The following is a 13,870-nucleotide window of genomic DNA, read 5'->3' on the forward strand; positions in this document are numbered from 1 at the left end:
AAAAGGGTACATGTACTTTTTTTCTGCAATTGCCGCGTGGATTTACCCGATTGAAATCAATGGGGCCGCACGGCAATCACTGCCTGGAATTTGTGCACAACCCCGAGAGGCGCGTCCTGGATCGCTCAGGTCTGCACCAGCCCTAAAGAAGAGCAACCGACGGCTAAATGAAACGCTCAGACTTGTTCAATGTACCAGAAGTCATCCACAGATTCCCAATAGAAATACACAAGGCACTGAAGGCTCCATGTTATATTTTATTGTCAATATGGTTAACATTTTATCATACTGCTTTCTGTATAAAACATGCACTTTGAGGGATATTTAGGTGTACAGCATGAGCCCACATAAATTATATTTATATATATATATTTTCTTTATAAGACCATGTAAAAATATTTCAAATAAGCACCACCGTGGTCCTTATTTATTTCATTTTATATCCCAGCTAAACATTCTTCAAAATGTTCTGTACGAAATGGATTCCATACCTTACAGCTAGGTGCTAAAGAACAGTTCCTGAAATATTAAAATACATCTACAGTATGACTGAAGCTTGTGACAGCTCACGGTTTATGTGCGTGTGTCAGGAACATTTTAAAAAATACACTTATTCAATCCAAAGATTTCCCGCGTTTCCGGAGATAAAAACAGAAGAGAAGGCTAAAGAAGGCCAAAACAAAAGTCAGAGCACTTGGTGCGTACCCCTTCACCTACGAGGTGAGGCAAGCCGAGGCAGCCATTTTGTGGCCTGGTTACCGTCTGCCAGGTGGCAGTCTAGCCGACCGCTATTTCTGAATGCTGTACAAGTCCTTAGGGGCCATAGCACTCAACCAGAGCCTTGTGTATGAGAGTTCGGGACTTTGCTTTGACAACACTGAGAATTCTTCATTAGGGGCCCATGCACACCGGTTCATGCGCCTTGCACAGTGCATTCACATAAATTGACACACATCGCAGCAATGCACATTGTAGGCATTAGGAGGTGCACTCCCAAAGCTCACATATGTCCCACATGCACCTGACCCTCAGTGCACCGCAACACGTGCAATAGGAAATGGCGGAATACGTGTTGAGGGTCCACGGAACATGCCAATGCACCAAAAATGCATGTGAACGAGCACGGAGCAGTGTTAATGGACCCATAGGTATCTTCACACATTAGGCCTACATATCTAGAGTTAATTGACAATAATACATTAAAGTGAACCTGTCATTATGAAGGTATAGGAGCAGTTGTTGCTAGTTCCCACACGCTATAGAGGTCTATTCATAACAAGTGTGCATAGCTTATTCATCCAGCGAAACTGCAGGTACATTTGTTCTATGCCAGTTAACCAGCTGCTTTGAGAATGGGGCTAAATCAAATGTTTTTAGTGTATTGTTTCTTCTGGTCGAATGTTTTTCAATAAGTTCGTTCATAAAGAACAGAGTGACTTAGCTGAATACCACACTATGGCCACTAGATGGAGCTGAAGATCATAGGAACTAAATACATGTTAGTAACAAGATACAATGTGTAGAATGAAGCCCTGGTGGGTGATACGGGTTAATGGGCGGTGCTTAGATGGGGATTGCATAATGGACTTCTGTTCATTTTATAATAAGGCCTCATTCACACCGCTAAGAGCCGGCCCGTACAGATCTGTGCTGCGTGCACGGCCATATCGGGTTGTTCCCGGGAAGGACAGGTGCTTCGTGTTATTGTGAGCAGCAGCCTGTACTTCTCTATGGGAGGACGCGGCCGTACACTAACCCGAGCTGCATGTCCGTGCAGGTGTCCGTACTCGTATGCAGACAGGATGGATCTTGTATGCGTCAGAGCACCCGCACGGACGTGCAGCTCGGGTGAGCGTACGGCAGCGTCCTCCCATAGGGAACAACAGGCTGCTGCGTACAAATCACACACAGCACCTGTCCTTCCCGGGAACAGCCCGATAGGGTCGTGTACGCCGCATGGATCTGTACCGGCCGACTCTAAGCTGTGTGAATGAGGCGTAAAGCTTTTCGGAGTGATGATACCGGAGATGCCACCAAGCGTTTGTAGAGGTGAGATGAGCTTATATGGTCAGCAGCCAGCGTTTCTGAGGCTGCTTGGAATTGGGATTGAGAGTTTTGGAAGCGGGGACGCAATGTTTATCCTGCTAATGAATTACCATGTTACAATTCTAGAGCCTGCCGGAAGGAAAGAGCATAGAAATGTAACAATTGCTAATACGGGGATAGCAATGGTTACAATTATATTCTCACTCTCAACAGCATTCTCTTGAATTGTAACTTCTTACCATTTATTTCCTTTGATCCTCAGCTCCACCTAGTGCCCCTTTTATTGATTCATTGTGTTCTTTATAATTGAACCTATTGATGAACACTCGACCAGAAGAGAGAATACATTGAGAACATTGGATTTTGCCCCATTCTAACAACAGCTGGTTAACTTGCACAGAACGAATGTACCTGCAGTGTCATTGGGTGCATCTTTAGAACTGGCTATGCCAATGTTTTATAACTGGACCCTTTAGTCACTTGCTGGGTCTTCAGGTCATAAACACATTTGAATGGGGAGCAGCTCTATTGTCCATAGAAAAGTATGAGGTGGGTCACTACATTGGGGAACAGATTTGTTTATGTATCAGGCCCAGTGGTTGTAATTCATAATTCTAAAAGATGAGCTGTACTTGTCCACAGCAACCAGTTCTTCCCCTTCACTATAATGGGAATGTGAAAGGGAGACACTGATTAGTCTCTATGGGCAACAAGAGCACATTGACAGGCCCAATATATCCGCCCTGAAAATGCAAACTCATAGGCAGCAAAACATTGGTTCAGCATACAAAATGGCTGCCATCCCACTCTGCAGGCAATGGGAATCTAAAGGTCAAAAAAAAAGTTACTTTCAGTGACTAATACTGAGGCCCGAAACGCAATGTGTCATTTAAAGGTGGAAGGGTATAGTATAATATTAGCATCAAACAGTTTCCATACATTCAGAAAAGAGCCTGGCAATGATATATGATGAGTGTGAGTGTAAAAAAAACAGTGAGCTATCCAACAAAAAGACAAAATCTACAGCATCCCCAGCACTACATCAGCTGATTTTGTAACCAGCGGGCCAGAGTTTATTGATGGAATGGTCAAACAAAAAAAGAATTTGACATCTTTAAAATTAAGGCATCCAGATTTTTGTTTTAATTTGGAAGATATAAATTGCAGTTACAAAGGCTTCAAGACTGAATCTGCTCAGCGCTTGCATGCAGTTTATTTTTCATCGAATCCCTCGAAATGGGGGACACAGGGTAAAAACACTATGGCTTTGTACACGTGCATAGGTGCGACGGCAAGGTATCGGTCGAGGAGTACAAAAATAAAACGGTGGCGTTCTGACATAGCCGTTTCTGCAGTACGGTACGCTAGGAATATATACACGGTATAAAGGTCTTCCACTACGGAGCTCACCGATTGGCTGCATCGGAGCTATACACAGCATGGGAGGGGGGTCCCCCCGACGGTTATGACGGCGGGCCCGTGTTTGTAGTCCATATGTAGTGTGATATTCTGAGGAGGAACCTTTCTGGATCTGGTAACCAGCTCTGTCGGCCGTCCTCGGGTGATGTAGATGGTTCAGTGCTGAGAAAAAAAATCACTGTTCAAAAGATGTCACTTTTTTTTTTCTCGTTTGGAGGACTCGGAGGGGGCGTTACCTGAGAGCTCGGACGCTGAGCTAAGGGCAATAATCCAGGGTCTGTTTTCCATGAATTCCCAGTTACCTCTGACCACCCTGAGCAAAGCCACTCAACAGGCAAAATACACTAGTTAAGGGTTTTGGTTTTTTTCCTCTCCTTTATATATTGCAGCAACGACTTTGTAAACCTCTGATATATATAGCACAGTCTCTCAGGAAAAAAATATATATTTAAATTTTTTGACATTACAGGACATCGTATTTTGCATTCAGTCTTTTTTTTTTTTTCATTTCGCTGGAAGAAATCATCATCTTGAAATGGGTACTGCATTCACAGAAGGCAGTTAGCTGCAAGAAAAAGACAAAGGGAGAAGCAATTAGGAGATCGGTCCTAACAAATACATTGCAGGCTTACAAAGCAAGTCACGTCACCGAGGACCGAAGGCAGGGACCAGCCGCTGTCTCCACGTACCTCCCACGGCGCAGCATGGAGGAACATATGTGAAGCCAATCACTGCCGCCTGCTGTTACTTTTGTGATAGGACGGGTACACTTTATAACGATTCTATATTTTCCTGGACTGCAAAGAAGGGACTCCCTCCACTCCACCACAAAATACACCTATAGCAGCTGTTTAAAGCGACACTAAATCTTAAAAATGCATTTAAGTACCTTAAAAGAGAACTATGCGGTAACCTTTTTATCCCTTAGTTCTCTTTAGGGTCACGGGAGGACGTATACTAACGCCCTCACGTGACCCAAAGCTCAGTATATAGCGGGCAATTGCCGCCGGGACGGATCCCAACAGCGGGCTCTGCCTATCTAGAGAGAGCCAGCTGTGCTAACCTGCCCCCTCCCAGTCAGCACTGGAGGATCGGAGAGGGGAGGGGGGAAGTCAGTCACCGCTCTCTGCAGGGAGATGATTGGGAAGTGAGAGAGCAATGGTATGTGTTCGCTGACTTCCCGATCTATAGAGTCATGTGACAGTTTCATTGTCACAGGTCGGCTCTTACTATGAGGATGAGTGGAAATCACTCACCTCATAGTTCTCCTTTAACTATTAATAAAAATGTATAAAAATGTATATATATATATATGTATCACTCGGCTGTAGATCCTCCTTTGTATTGAGATTGCAGTTCATTAGGGGAGCGAGTTTGGAGCGGTGACTACTCTACCACACACACAGGGACCATGGGGTAGCCCCCCTCCAGAAGGAAGGACAGTGTCAGCACCAATTCAGAGATGATTGGAGGATCTACAGCCGAGTGATACACAAATAAGATACATTTTCTAATAGTTAAAGTGGACCTTGACCATCTGACTAAACATCACATATGGGATCATCTTACATTCATATTTTTAGTTTACATACAATTACTGTTTTTCCACTTCCTGGTTCTCTTCGGCACAAATGATGTAATCGTGCCCAAGCGTTGCATCCTGGGAAGATTACATCAGCAGAGCATTGCTGGGAAATCTCATCTGTAATCTCATGAGATCTCAGGGAAAGGCATTTTCCTCCCCTGAGATGATGTACATGGTCACATGTTCTAATCACATGTGCCAGAGTTCCAGGAAGTAAAGTGAGATATATTTATCTGCCCTTAGTAAAAATGTCCACCATGAAAAGAATGAGCAGAAAAGAAAAACAAGGTATGCAGAGAAGGAAAAAGCCGGCAATTATCTAGAAGTATGTGTTTGTAGATTGTAATTACTAAACATTTCTAAAGGAGTGTTTGTTGTTATTTTGAAGATATGGGTAAAGGTCCGCATTAAGGTGCTTGAATAAATTTTTAAGATTTAACTCCTGATTTAGTGTCACTTTAACTTAGATGGGGGAATTGATTGATTTTCTTTCTGCCCGGTGGATGGGATTTAATGAAAACTCTGAACTCACAATATTTCCTCCACTGCTGTTTGTTTTATATATGCGATTTTCAGCCCTGTCCGTGGTGAATACGCCCCCAGAAGACAAGGTAGGTAATGATCATTATCGTATAGCATGCACTTATTTCAAATCTTTGCAAGACTTCTGCACAAAAATCAGTTAAACTGAGCCACGGCTTCCATTTGGGTCAACTGGCATTAAACCAAGATAGAAGGAACGTATTTCAGTTTTAAAAAGCAATTTTATAGTACAATAAAAATAAATGAATATAAAACACACACAGCAAAGTGAATCACACACGTGCTATAGGTATTAGCAGTAATGCTACATCACACATAACCTACCTTCTTGTGGCTGGAATCCCAGGTGTCAGTGTTCAGATGCAGCCACTATGCCTGTTCCAGTTAATGACAGCGGTCGCATCCAACACCGGCAGTCCACATTAAATCGTACTTGGTATGATAGTTGAATGTGACTAAGGCTACATTCACACAGAGCGATCTGGCATACCTACAGCAGGAACTTACATATTCCTGCTGCAGGAATCCCGGGTGTCCCTGTTCAGATGTGGACGTGGTGCCCCTTGGAGTTACATTGGTCGCATTTTTCAGCGGCAGTCCACATGTAATCGTATGTGAAATTATTACATGAGGTTTGTAATAGATGATTGTCCCTGGATGCATCCAGGGACAATCATCTATCCAGAACCACAGGTAATCTTACCACGTACGATTACATGTGGACCACATCTGACAGATGCGACTACTCTCACCCTGTCATTAACTTCAACAGTTACCACGGCCCCATCTGAATGGGGACACCTGGGATTCCTGCAGCAGGAATACGTAGGTTCCTGCCGCAGGAATACCAGGTTGCTTTGTGTGAATGGAGCCTTAGTCACATTCAACTGCACTGGTGTTTGAACATTACTAAACAAGTCCGGCTGAATGTGACCAACTACTACAGCTATGCCACACCAGCTATAACAGACCTGACAGTTGAATCCATCACACGCTGTGCTAATCTTTTGATGCATAATGTATTCTGATTGCTGGAGAGAGATCTACATAGCAGGTTGAGCTACAGCATCCAATCAGATAGCTGAAGCAATTACAGAAAAAAAAAAAATGGAAATACTTTTTATGGGGTCAAACCTGAAATGCGATTTGGTCGCAAGTGGCAAGTTGGCTGTAAAAGGATCAACACTAAGAGTGAACGCTCACCTTCTCCTATGGCGTCTATCACTGTTGTTCCATCACTGATTCTGCACTGGTAGGCGACAATTGTGCAGAATCTCAGCCAGCAAGAGTGCAGTAGGAACCCTTTTAGTGATCTGTTGCTGGCAAGATGCTGCCAGTGACAGTCTTTTTAGTATGTAGAAAGTGAGGATCACCAGCACTCGTCACATGACATACATCGTCGCATATATCGCATAGCCAACGTTTTGGGGGCACACAGGGTCCCTGCATCAGGGCAACATAGTGACCAAGGTGGGGGGACCCTGTGTGGCCCCGAAACATTGGCTATGTGATATATGCGACAATGTATTTGAATAAATGAACACTAAGGATTTGAACGTCATCTTCGGAGTGCTGGTGATCCTCACTTTCTACTGACTGATGTACACAAGAGATTCAGTTTTAGGTGAACTTAGCCTCTAAAGTATACCTTTTCCTACACAAAATGGAGCTTGCCATATCAGGCACAAGAAGTGTCAGGCTTAAGACCACCTGCTTGTGTTTACTGCTCAGTAAACTATCAGTCTCCCTTCAATGCTTCTACTCGCCTCAGCCACAAGAAAGGGAGAAGATGCCTGACCAGAAATGTCTACATTATGGGCTAAAGCAGCATTACAAATCCCATGTCCTCTCCATCATGGAGGCACGAAGAACAAATATCATGGTTCTGTTTATAAAGGTTTGAATAGCTCCCACTGTCATCAGTATTAATTCTCCATTTTGTGTAGGGTGCGGGTGCACTTTTTAACATCTTCAATTCTGCAAATAGGATGCACACTTCAAACACAGGCATGGGAATATAGGTTGCTGTAAACGTTCAGATCAATCTGCAAGACCAATTACCCAGTCTACTGCTTCAGAAATCAAAAACATCGTCCCCATCATCCTCTACGTCATCCAGGGACCAGTCCCAGTCCTTAAAGGCCAGGTCAAGTAGTCTGCAACAGGAGCGGTGAGGTTTAGGAGTAGGCGGCTTGTGAGCAAACCCCTAAGGTATCCTCCTTTCATATGACTGGTTCCCGATACAGATTGGAGAGCATCGGGATTAGGTTACCTCCACTCTGACTGACCTACCTGTTCTCAGAATCCAGAACGGAAGTGTCTACATAGCACGGTACAAAAAGCTGCCACGGCCACCCACAGGCAGATACACCAGATTCCCTGCTCTGTTTAATTATTATTTCTTTTTTTTGGTATATCGGTTCTACTAATATAACAGTTTTTCTCTAAAAGAAGGCAAGTTTCCACATTTCAGATGTTCCATACACCTACTGGTAGTTGGCTCACTAGGAATAGTAATATGACAAACGGAAGCCAAGCTCTGAGCTGACCAGTGTCAGTTGAAACATCAACGAGTACAGTAAACCCAAAACAGGACATTAGTGCGAGTATGTTAGTATGTAATGGTTAGTGTGCATTGCAAGCCTGGCACTGGTCATGAGGAGATGCATGCTGGACTTGGCAAAGTTTACTTACTGTTTCACAAAACTTAATATAAATCAATGCAGAATGATTCGGAGGGCGGGGCCAGAGCTAGAAACAGAATTAGTAGGAGGAAGAGGAAAAAAAGATGATGCCAAAGCAGATGGACACACGTTTTGTGACGGTACATAATGACTTGTGAAAGATGTTCTGTAGGGCTGCCACCAATTAATTTATTATTCCATAATGAGAATAGTTGTCAACGATTCTCATTATTGAGTTGGTCTGGGTCCCCTGGTTTTCTCCTCTGCACTGGGAACCGGTGTTTCATCGGCTTTGTGTCCCCTCTGCTCCCACCAAACCTCCCCTTCACCCCCGCCGCATTGGCTATGCAGCTTTTTCCTCTATGATGGGAGCCTGTTGCATACTGATTCCCGCTGCTCTCCCCCACCTTTATCGGCAGAGGCAGGAGGGATTGGAGGGGACACAGAGCTGATCCACCTGCCGGCACCCAGCGGGGAGAAGAAAGCTGTTAGGAGGCTGACTATGGTGGTGCAGGGAGGAGAGCTGTGGGAATGATTAGCTAACATGTGAAATATTTTCTGATAGCTCCCTGTAATATTCAAACATCACAGTGATCAGTACATACCGTGTTTCCCCGAAAATAAGACACTGTCTTATATTTTTTTTTTTTACACGAAAAAAGACACTAGGTCTAATTTTGGGGGATGTCTTTTTTTTTACCTGGCTTCAGCTGTCTGGAGCTCTCCGCTCTCGAGCAGTGTTAGTACAGGAAAGTCCCGGCGGCAGCTGGGGGAGGAGTACTCACAGGACTGGACGAGGTCCCGGAAGGCGGCGTGCTGTTGCCCGGTCCCGGTGTCGAAGTTGGCGGATGATATGCCGCTTCCATCGGGCGGGCGGGCAGGAGCTGCGGCTGGTCTTGACATTTAAGATTCAGTTATATGTGCAGCTACCCCGAAAATAAGACCTAGTGCTATCTTCAGGGATTTCTGTAATATAAGACCTACCACCGAACTAGGTCTTATTTTCGGGGTAGGTCTTATATTACAGAAATCCCTGTCTTACTTTCGGGGGAACACGGTAGTATTCAGATACTGTGCCCCAATGATGAATAAACAGGAAATGCTCGACATGCCTTCCTGTTCATGATTGTGGACATAGTATCTATTTACTATCTGCTCCATTTATGAATGACCAGGAATCCGCCCACCCCCCAATAATCTGATTAATCGAAAAATCAACTAATCGATTATGAAAATAATTGTTAGTTGCAGCCCTAATGTTCTGTGAATGATACCAATGCATATACCATGCCAAGGTGTGAAAATTAGGGGAGATAGCACAATCAAATGATCTATATATATATTCAATAATTTTAAAGCAGAACTACCGGCAAAGCTTTTTTAATACAATAAGCTATGTAACAAGCAATTAAAGCCCATCTCCAGAAAAATAAGCACCTCTAGATGTAGTGGGGCTGCCCCCCTACAACTGCTTATTTAGGTCTAGGGGACAGTGTAAAGCAATTTTACTTACCTGATCCCTGGTGCTTACCTCTCTCCCCTCTGCTCAGGCTTTTGGACTGTCCCTCGCAGTCCTCGCATATAATACAAAGCTATGGGCCCTGCATTAGATGTGATGATGTCAGGGGCAGCCCCACTGCAAGGAGAGCGTTTGTATTTCCCTGGAGATAGTCTCATGAGGTGAATGCCACCATCAGGATCGCCATTGCGTCTTTGTTAATTACAGTTCCATTGATGGCAGATACTTTGTCGCTACATTTCTGGTGCTGCAACTATGAGAGCGGTGGCTCTCCTACCCAGAATCCATACTGTGGTTTATCTGTACCTCTTCTCCCCTTGTTGATTCACAGAACGCCTTGTATTTTGTGAATGGTTAAGAATATGTGAATATATGTCACACACAAGCATGAATAAAGGGTCAGCTCTCATTGCACACAGAACATGCACATGGCTTTTTTGTTCAGTTACTGACACCTCGGGAGCAGAGGTATAGATATATTACTACAGATAACCTTTCTAAGGGCTCTGTACATTTATTTACTGCAGTTTTAAATACATGTAGTCTGTTTCATTTCCTGATATGTGCCTGAACTTTGTGTGTTGCTTCAGCCCCATGTGTTGCGCTTGAAGACTTAGAATGTCAGAGCTTAAAGTGACAGGTTCTGGAGTGACGTCCATGGATACTGTGCTTCTCCGATGCTCTGGTTTTATGTGGGAGCCTTCAGAAATACCCAATATATCTGGGCAAAGGGGAGCATGTGACCCTTCCCCTTCCTCCTAGGAGCTAGTGCTCGGTACTGAGAGGCAAATCAAGCATCCCATCCAGAGAATCTAATTACAGAATCTCTGACAGAACAGAGCTACTACTGTGGGGATGTCATCTTCATATGGAATGATATAAACTGAACCAGTGACCCAGCCCAAGTGTATTAAAATAACACTGCTCCATTTGCAAGAAATCCCCGACCGAAGTCAAAAGGTAAAATGACACACCCAGTAGTGGTGATCTTCTGGGTCCCCAACAGTGTTCAGTGATTCCTCCCTTTGACCCCCCTTATTCCACAAACACTGTGAGGGCGACAGGAGATCTGCACTCCCCAAGTGTCAGTTTCAGGACTTCAGCAGGGGACTTCTCACACACAGAGAGTCATTGTGGCGGCACAGGCACAGAAAAGGTAAGTATCCACTTGTTTCTTTTACAGGCATGGCGAAGATGTGAATTCCAGTTACTTTCTAACCACCGTGATTGTGTAGTAGGTGAAGACCAAGCAAAGCAAGGAACACTAGTTACCTACAGCTTTTATAAGTGCAGGAGGAAATTCTAGCAGGGAAGGATACAATGGCATAGATTGAGCCTTTATTAGCTTAATGACGCATTAACTATTTCCACCACCCAGTGGTTCCAGTTTTCCCTTCCTCCTAATCCAGTCCTGGACTTACCTGGGTTTGTTTGGAGGAAGCTGTCGACTAGGCCGCCTGATTGACGTGTTTGGCTGTACCTTCATGGAAGTTCTTGGAGAGGAGCGGGCAAAGGGATCAGGTGCTGGTGGCTTCTTGGGGATTTTCTTCACCAGCCGACTCACCCACTTCTGCTGCTCTTCTGTGGAGTTTGCTAGTAACAGTAGATTCTTCGCCGTGGAAATATCGTAGTTTACTACAAGGAAACATTACAGGAAATAAGATCTTGAAAGGGAATTTTAGCCTCAATTTTTGTTTTTACATAAAACATGTGAAGTAGATACGCTTACTAGCATCTTAGCGGTATGTTTTGAGAACCTTAATTCTATGCATTGTTTTCTGATTATGTATGCGCTTGGTAGCATCTGTTCTCTTATCTACACCTCCTCCCTTGGTTAGTTGATAACCTCACAATACCATCTCTATGCTGATGGCACACATATCCATCTCTCTCCTTAGTTGACTGCTTCGGTGTCCTTGTCCATCACTAATGTGCTAACTGACATATCAGTATTGATGCCACACCACTTCCTAACACCCTGTGTGCAAAACTGAGCTCATGATATTTCCTCTCCTCTTCTTCGGAGTGTCTAGCTGAGTGACAGCGCTGACATCACATCCAAGATGGCAGCAGCACCCAGCAGTCTCAGGGCTTCTGGATGTCTTTTGGATGAGGCTTTTACAGGTTAAAAACATGCATAAAACATGGTAAATCCGCATATAATCTTGTGGGAAGATTTTATTGAATGATCTGGCAACAGGGTCTCTTTAAAGCAGAATAGCTGAACATGCCTAAGATGGTTTACAGCAATCCACTGTTATACAGTTATCTTGTGCATATACCGCATACACTTGCAGCACCTGTCCAGGGACATCAGACTACTTCCTGAAATAAGCCAACCCAATTGGTAAAATTGTTGTGAGATCAGAAGTGCCTGCTATTGCTAATGTTTTACAATTGTCACTTTTAAGCTTGGTTGAATGGAGTTACTCTATTGTATAGTCTGGGTACTTCCCCTAAACACATGGTGGCAATAGGGCAGACCAGAGTTACCTTTGCAAGGTGCTATCATGTCCTCCTTCTTATCCATGTGGTCCTTGTGGGATTTGATATGGCAGCGTCGACACTCTAAGGCAGCAGGTGGTTTGAACATGTGCCACAGGGGCTTCATGCAGGCATCACAACTGGTCGGGAAGTGATAGAGGGTGGGGATGAACTCGTGACCCTTGTGACAAATGTAGTTCGACTTCTCAGCGGGATCCACCGGGAATTCCTGTTCCTTCTTGCTTTCTCCTTCATTGTCATATAAGATCTGTAAGACAGGAGATTAAAATCAGTATGAGGATTGATTCATCAATAATTTCTTCTTGTTACACTTTCATGTCCATTGCACTTAAAGGAGGACTCCGGAGTAACTGTAGAGGGGATTTCCCTTTAAACTCATTGATGTAATAACAGCTGAAGTGTACCTAGCAGTAGTGTCCTCTCACAATCAACAGCAACTCATCCTGCTGTTATTTATACCATGTGACAGACTGAAAGGAAAACTGCACTGAAAAATACAGAGTGCGTCATTGCTGACCTTCTGAAAATGCTAGTTGCTTTCCCTGAGTTTAGTGTTCCGAGTCACTGTCCCAGAACAATCATCCAAGTGAAGGTGGACCTGCATCATCAGATCCATAATACTACATCATGGGGCAGTGGGGAGCAAATATAATGTAAATTACTTTTTACTTATATTATTTTTAATAGATACCTCTCCTGAAACTCATAGGTGTTCATCACTATTATAATGGCACATGCACAAGTTTAACTTGCCTGGAATATCCTAGGTATCTCCTTGGCGTCCGCTCGATACACATCTGTCTGTGTCACCTGTCGTACGTGAAACAATTTGCTGCCAATGAGAAATGACAGCGCGTTACAAAGATTCAAAGAGGAGCCATACTCCACATCCCAAACCAGAAACCAAACACATGCTGAGGCTATAATATACTCATCATTTGCTAAATGATCACATCACATTATACACTTGCACTGATGAGCTCTTAAAATTTAGTCACAGTGAGGTTTTGGTTATCTATGGGGGTCAGTTCTCTAAATGATAATGCATGCAGTTATTTCAACACTATTTGTTATATAATGGAAAATTACAATTCTTTCTCATCCACAGGGACATAGGAAGTCTTAAACCTTTGGGTTATACTACCTCATAGAGCAGGAAATGACACTGGCAAGCCAGAAAACTGTAGGCCAGCTGAGGATAAAATCCTTCCTACTACCAGCATGCCCCAGATTTTTGCTTGTGCCCTAGGAGGATGGATGTCTTTTCTTCACCTCTGCTCTTAAGCTTTGATCCACTATTTCTTCTTTAATAAAGATTCATCCACAGCAATTGCTGCTGGTGGTTTTAGCCACCAACTCACAGCTATCTGTTACTGTCGTCCTCAGCCCTGGCTTATGAACTGTATGAGAGTATACCTTTCAGCTTCTGCTTCCTTCAGGAGGACAGATTCCCTTTTTGTCATCCCAAGCGGGCCCAGGACGGGTGCCCTAGTGTCTTGTTTCACCATCTCTAGGTGGCTCTGATAGCCCAGCAATCAAGCTTATGGTATGAAGGATTTTCACCCCCCC

The 13,870-nt window shown here is 43.9% G+C and overlaps 1 protein-coding gene across 2 annotated transcripts in view; it reads right to left on the bottom strand.

Annotated features, from left to right (window-relative positions):
* Positions 1-3,273: 3,273 nt before the first annotated feature.
* ROCK2 (Rho associated coiled-coil containing protein kinase 2) overlaps positions 3,274-13,870 on the bottom strand; it is a 173,856-nt gene continuing 163,259 nt past the window's right edge. Inside the window, exons 28-31 of one of the 2 annotated variants that reach the window (XM_018558395.1) lie at positions 13,055-13,133; positions 12,290-12,548; positions 11,218-11,431; positions 3,274-4,030 (exon numbers count right to left, since the gene is read on the bottom strand). In XM_018558395.1, coding sequence (XP_018413897.1) covers positions 4,027-4,030; positions 11,218-11,431; positions 12,290-12,548; positions 13,055-13,133 — 556 coding nt within the window. In that variant the 3' untranslated portion in view covers positions 3,274-4,026. Of the gene's footprint in view, positions 4,031-7,620; positions 7,750-11,217; positions 11,432-12,289; positions 12,549-13,054; positions 13,134-13,870 lie in introns of those variants that run through there. The other variant, XM_018558394.1, reaches the window with a different exon arrangement.

Source organism: Nanorana parkeri, unplaced genomic scaffold, assembly GCF_000935625.1.
Source record: "Nanorana parkeri isolate BGI_ZX_2015 unplaced genomic scaffold, ASM93562v1 scaffold336, whole genome shotgun sequence".
Classification (NCBI taxonomy): domain Eukaryota; kingdom Metazoa; phylum Chordata; class Amphibia; order Anura; family Dicroglossidae; genus Nanorana; species Nanorana parkeri.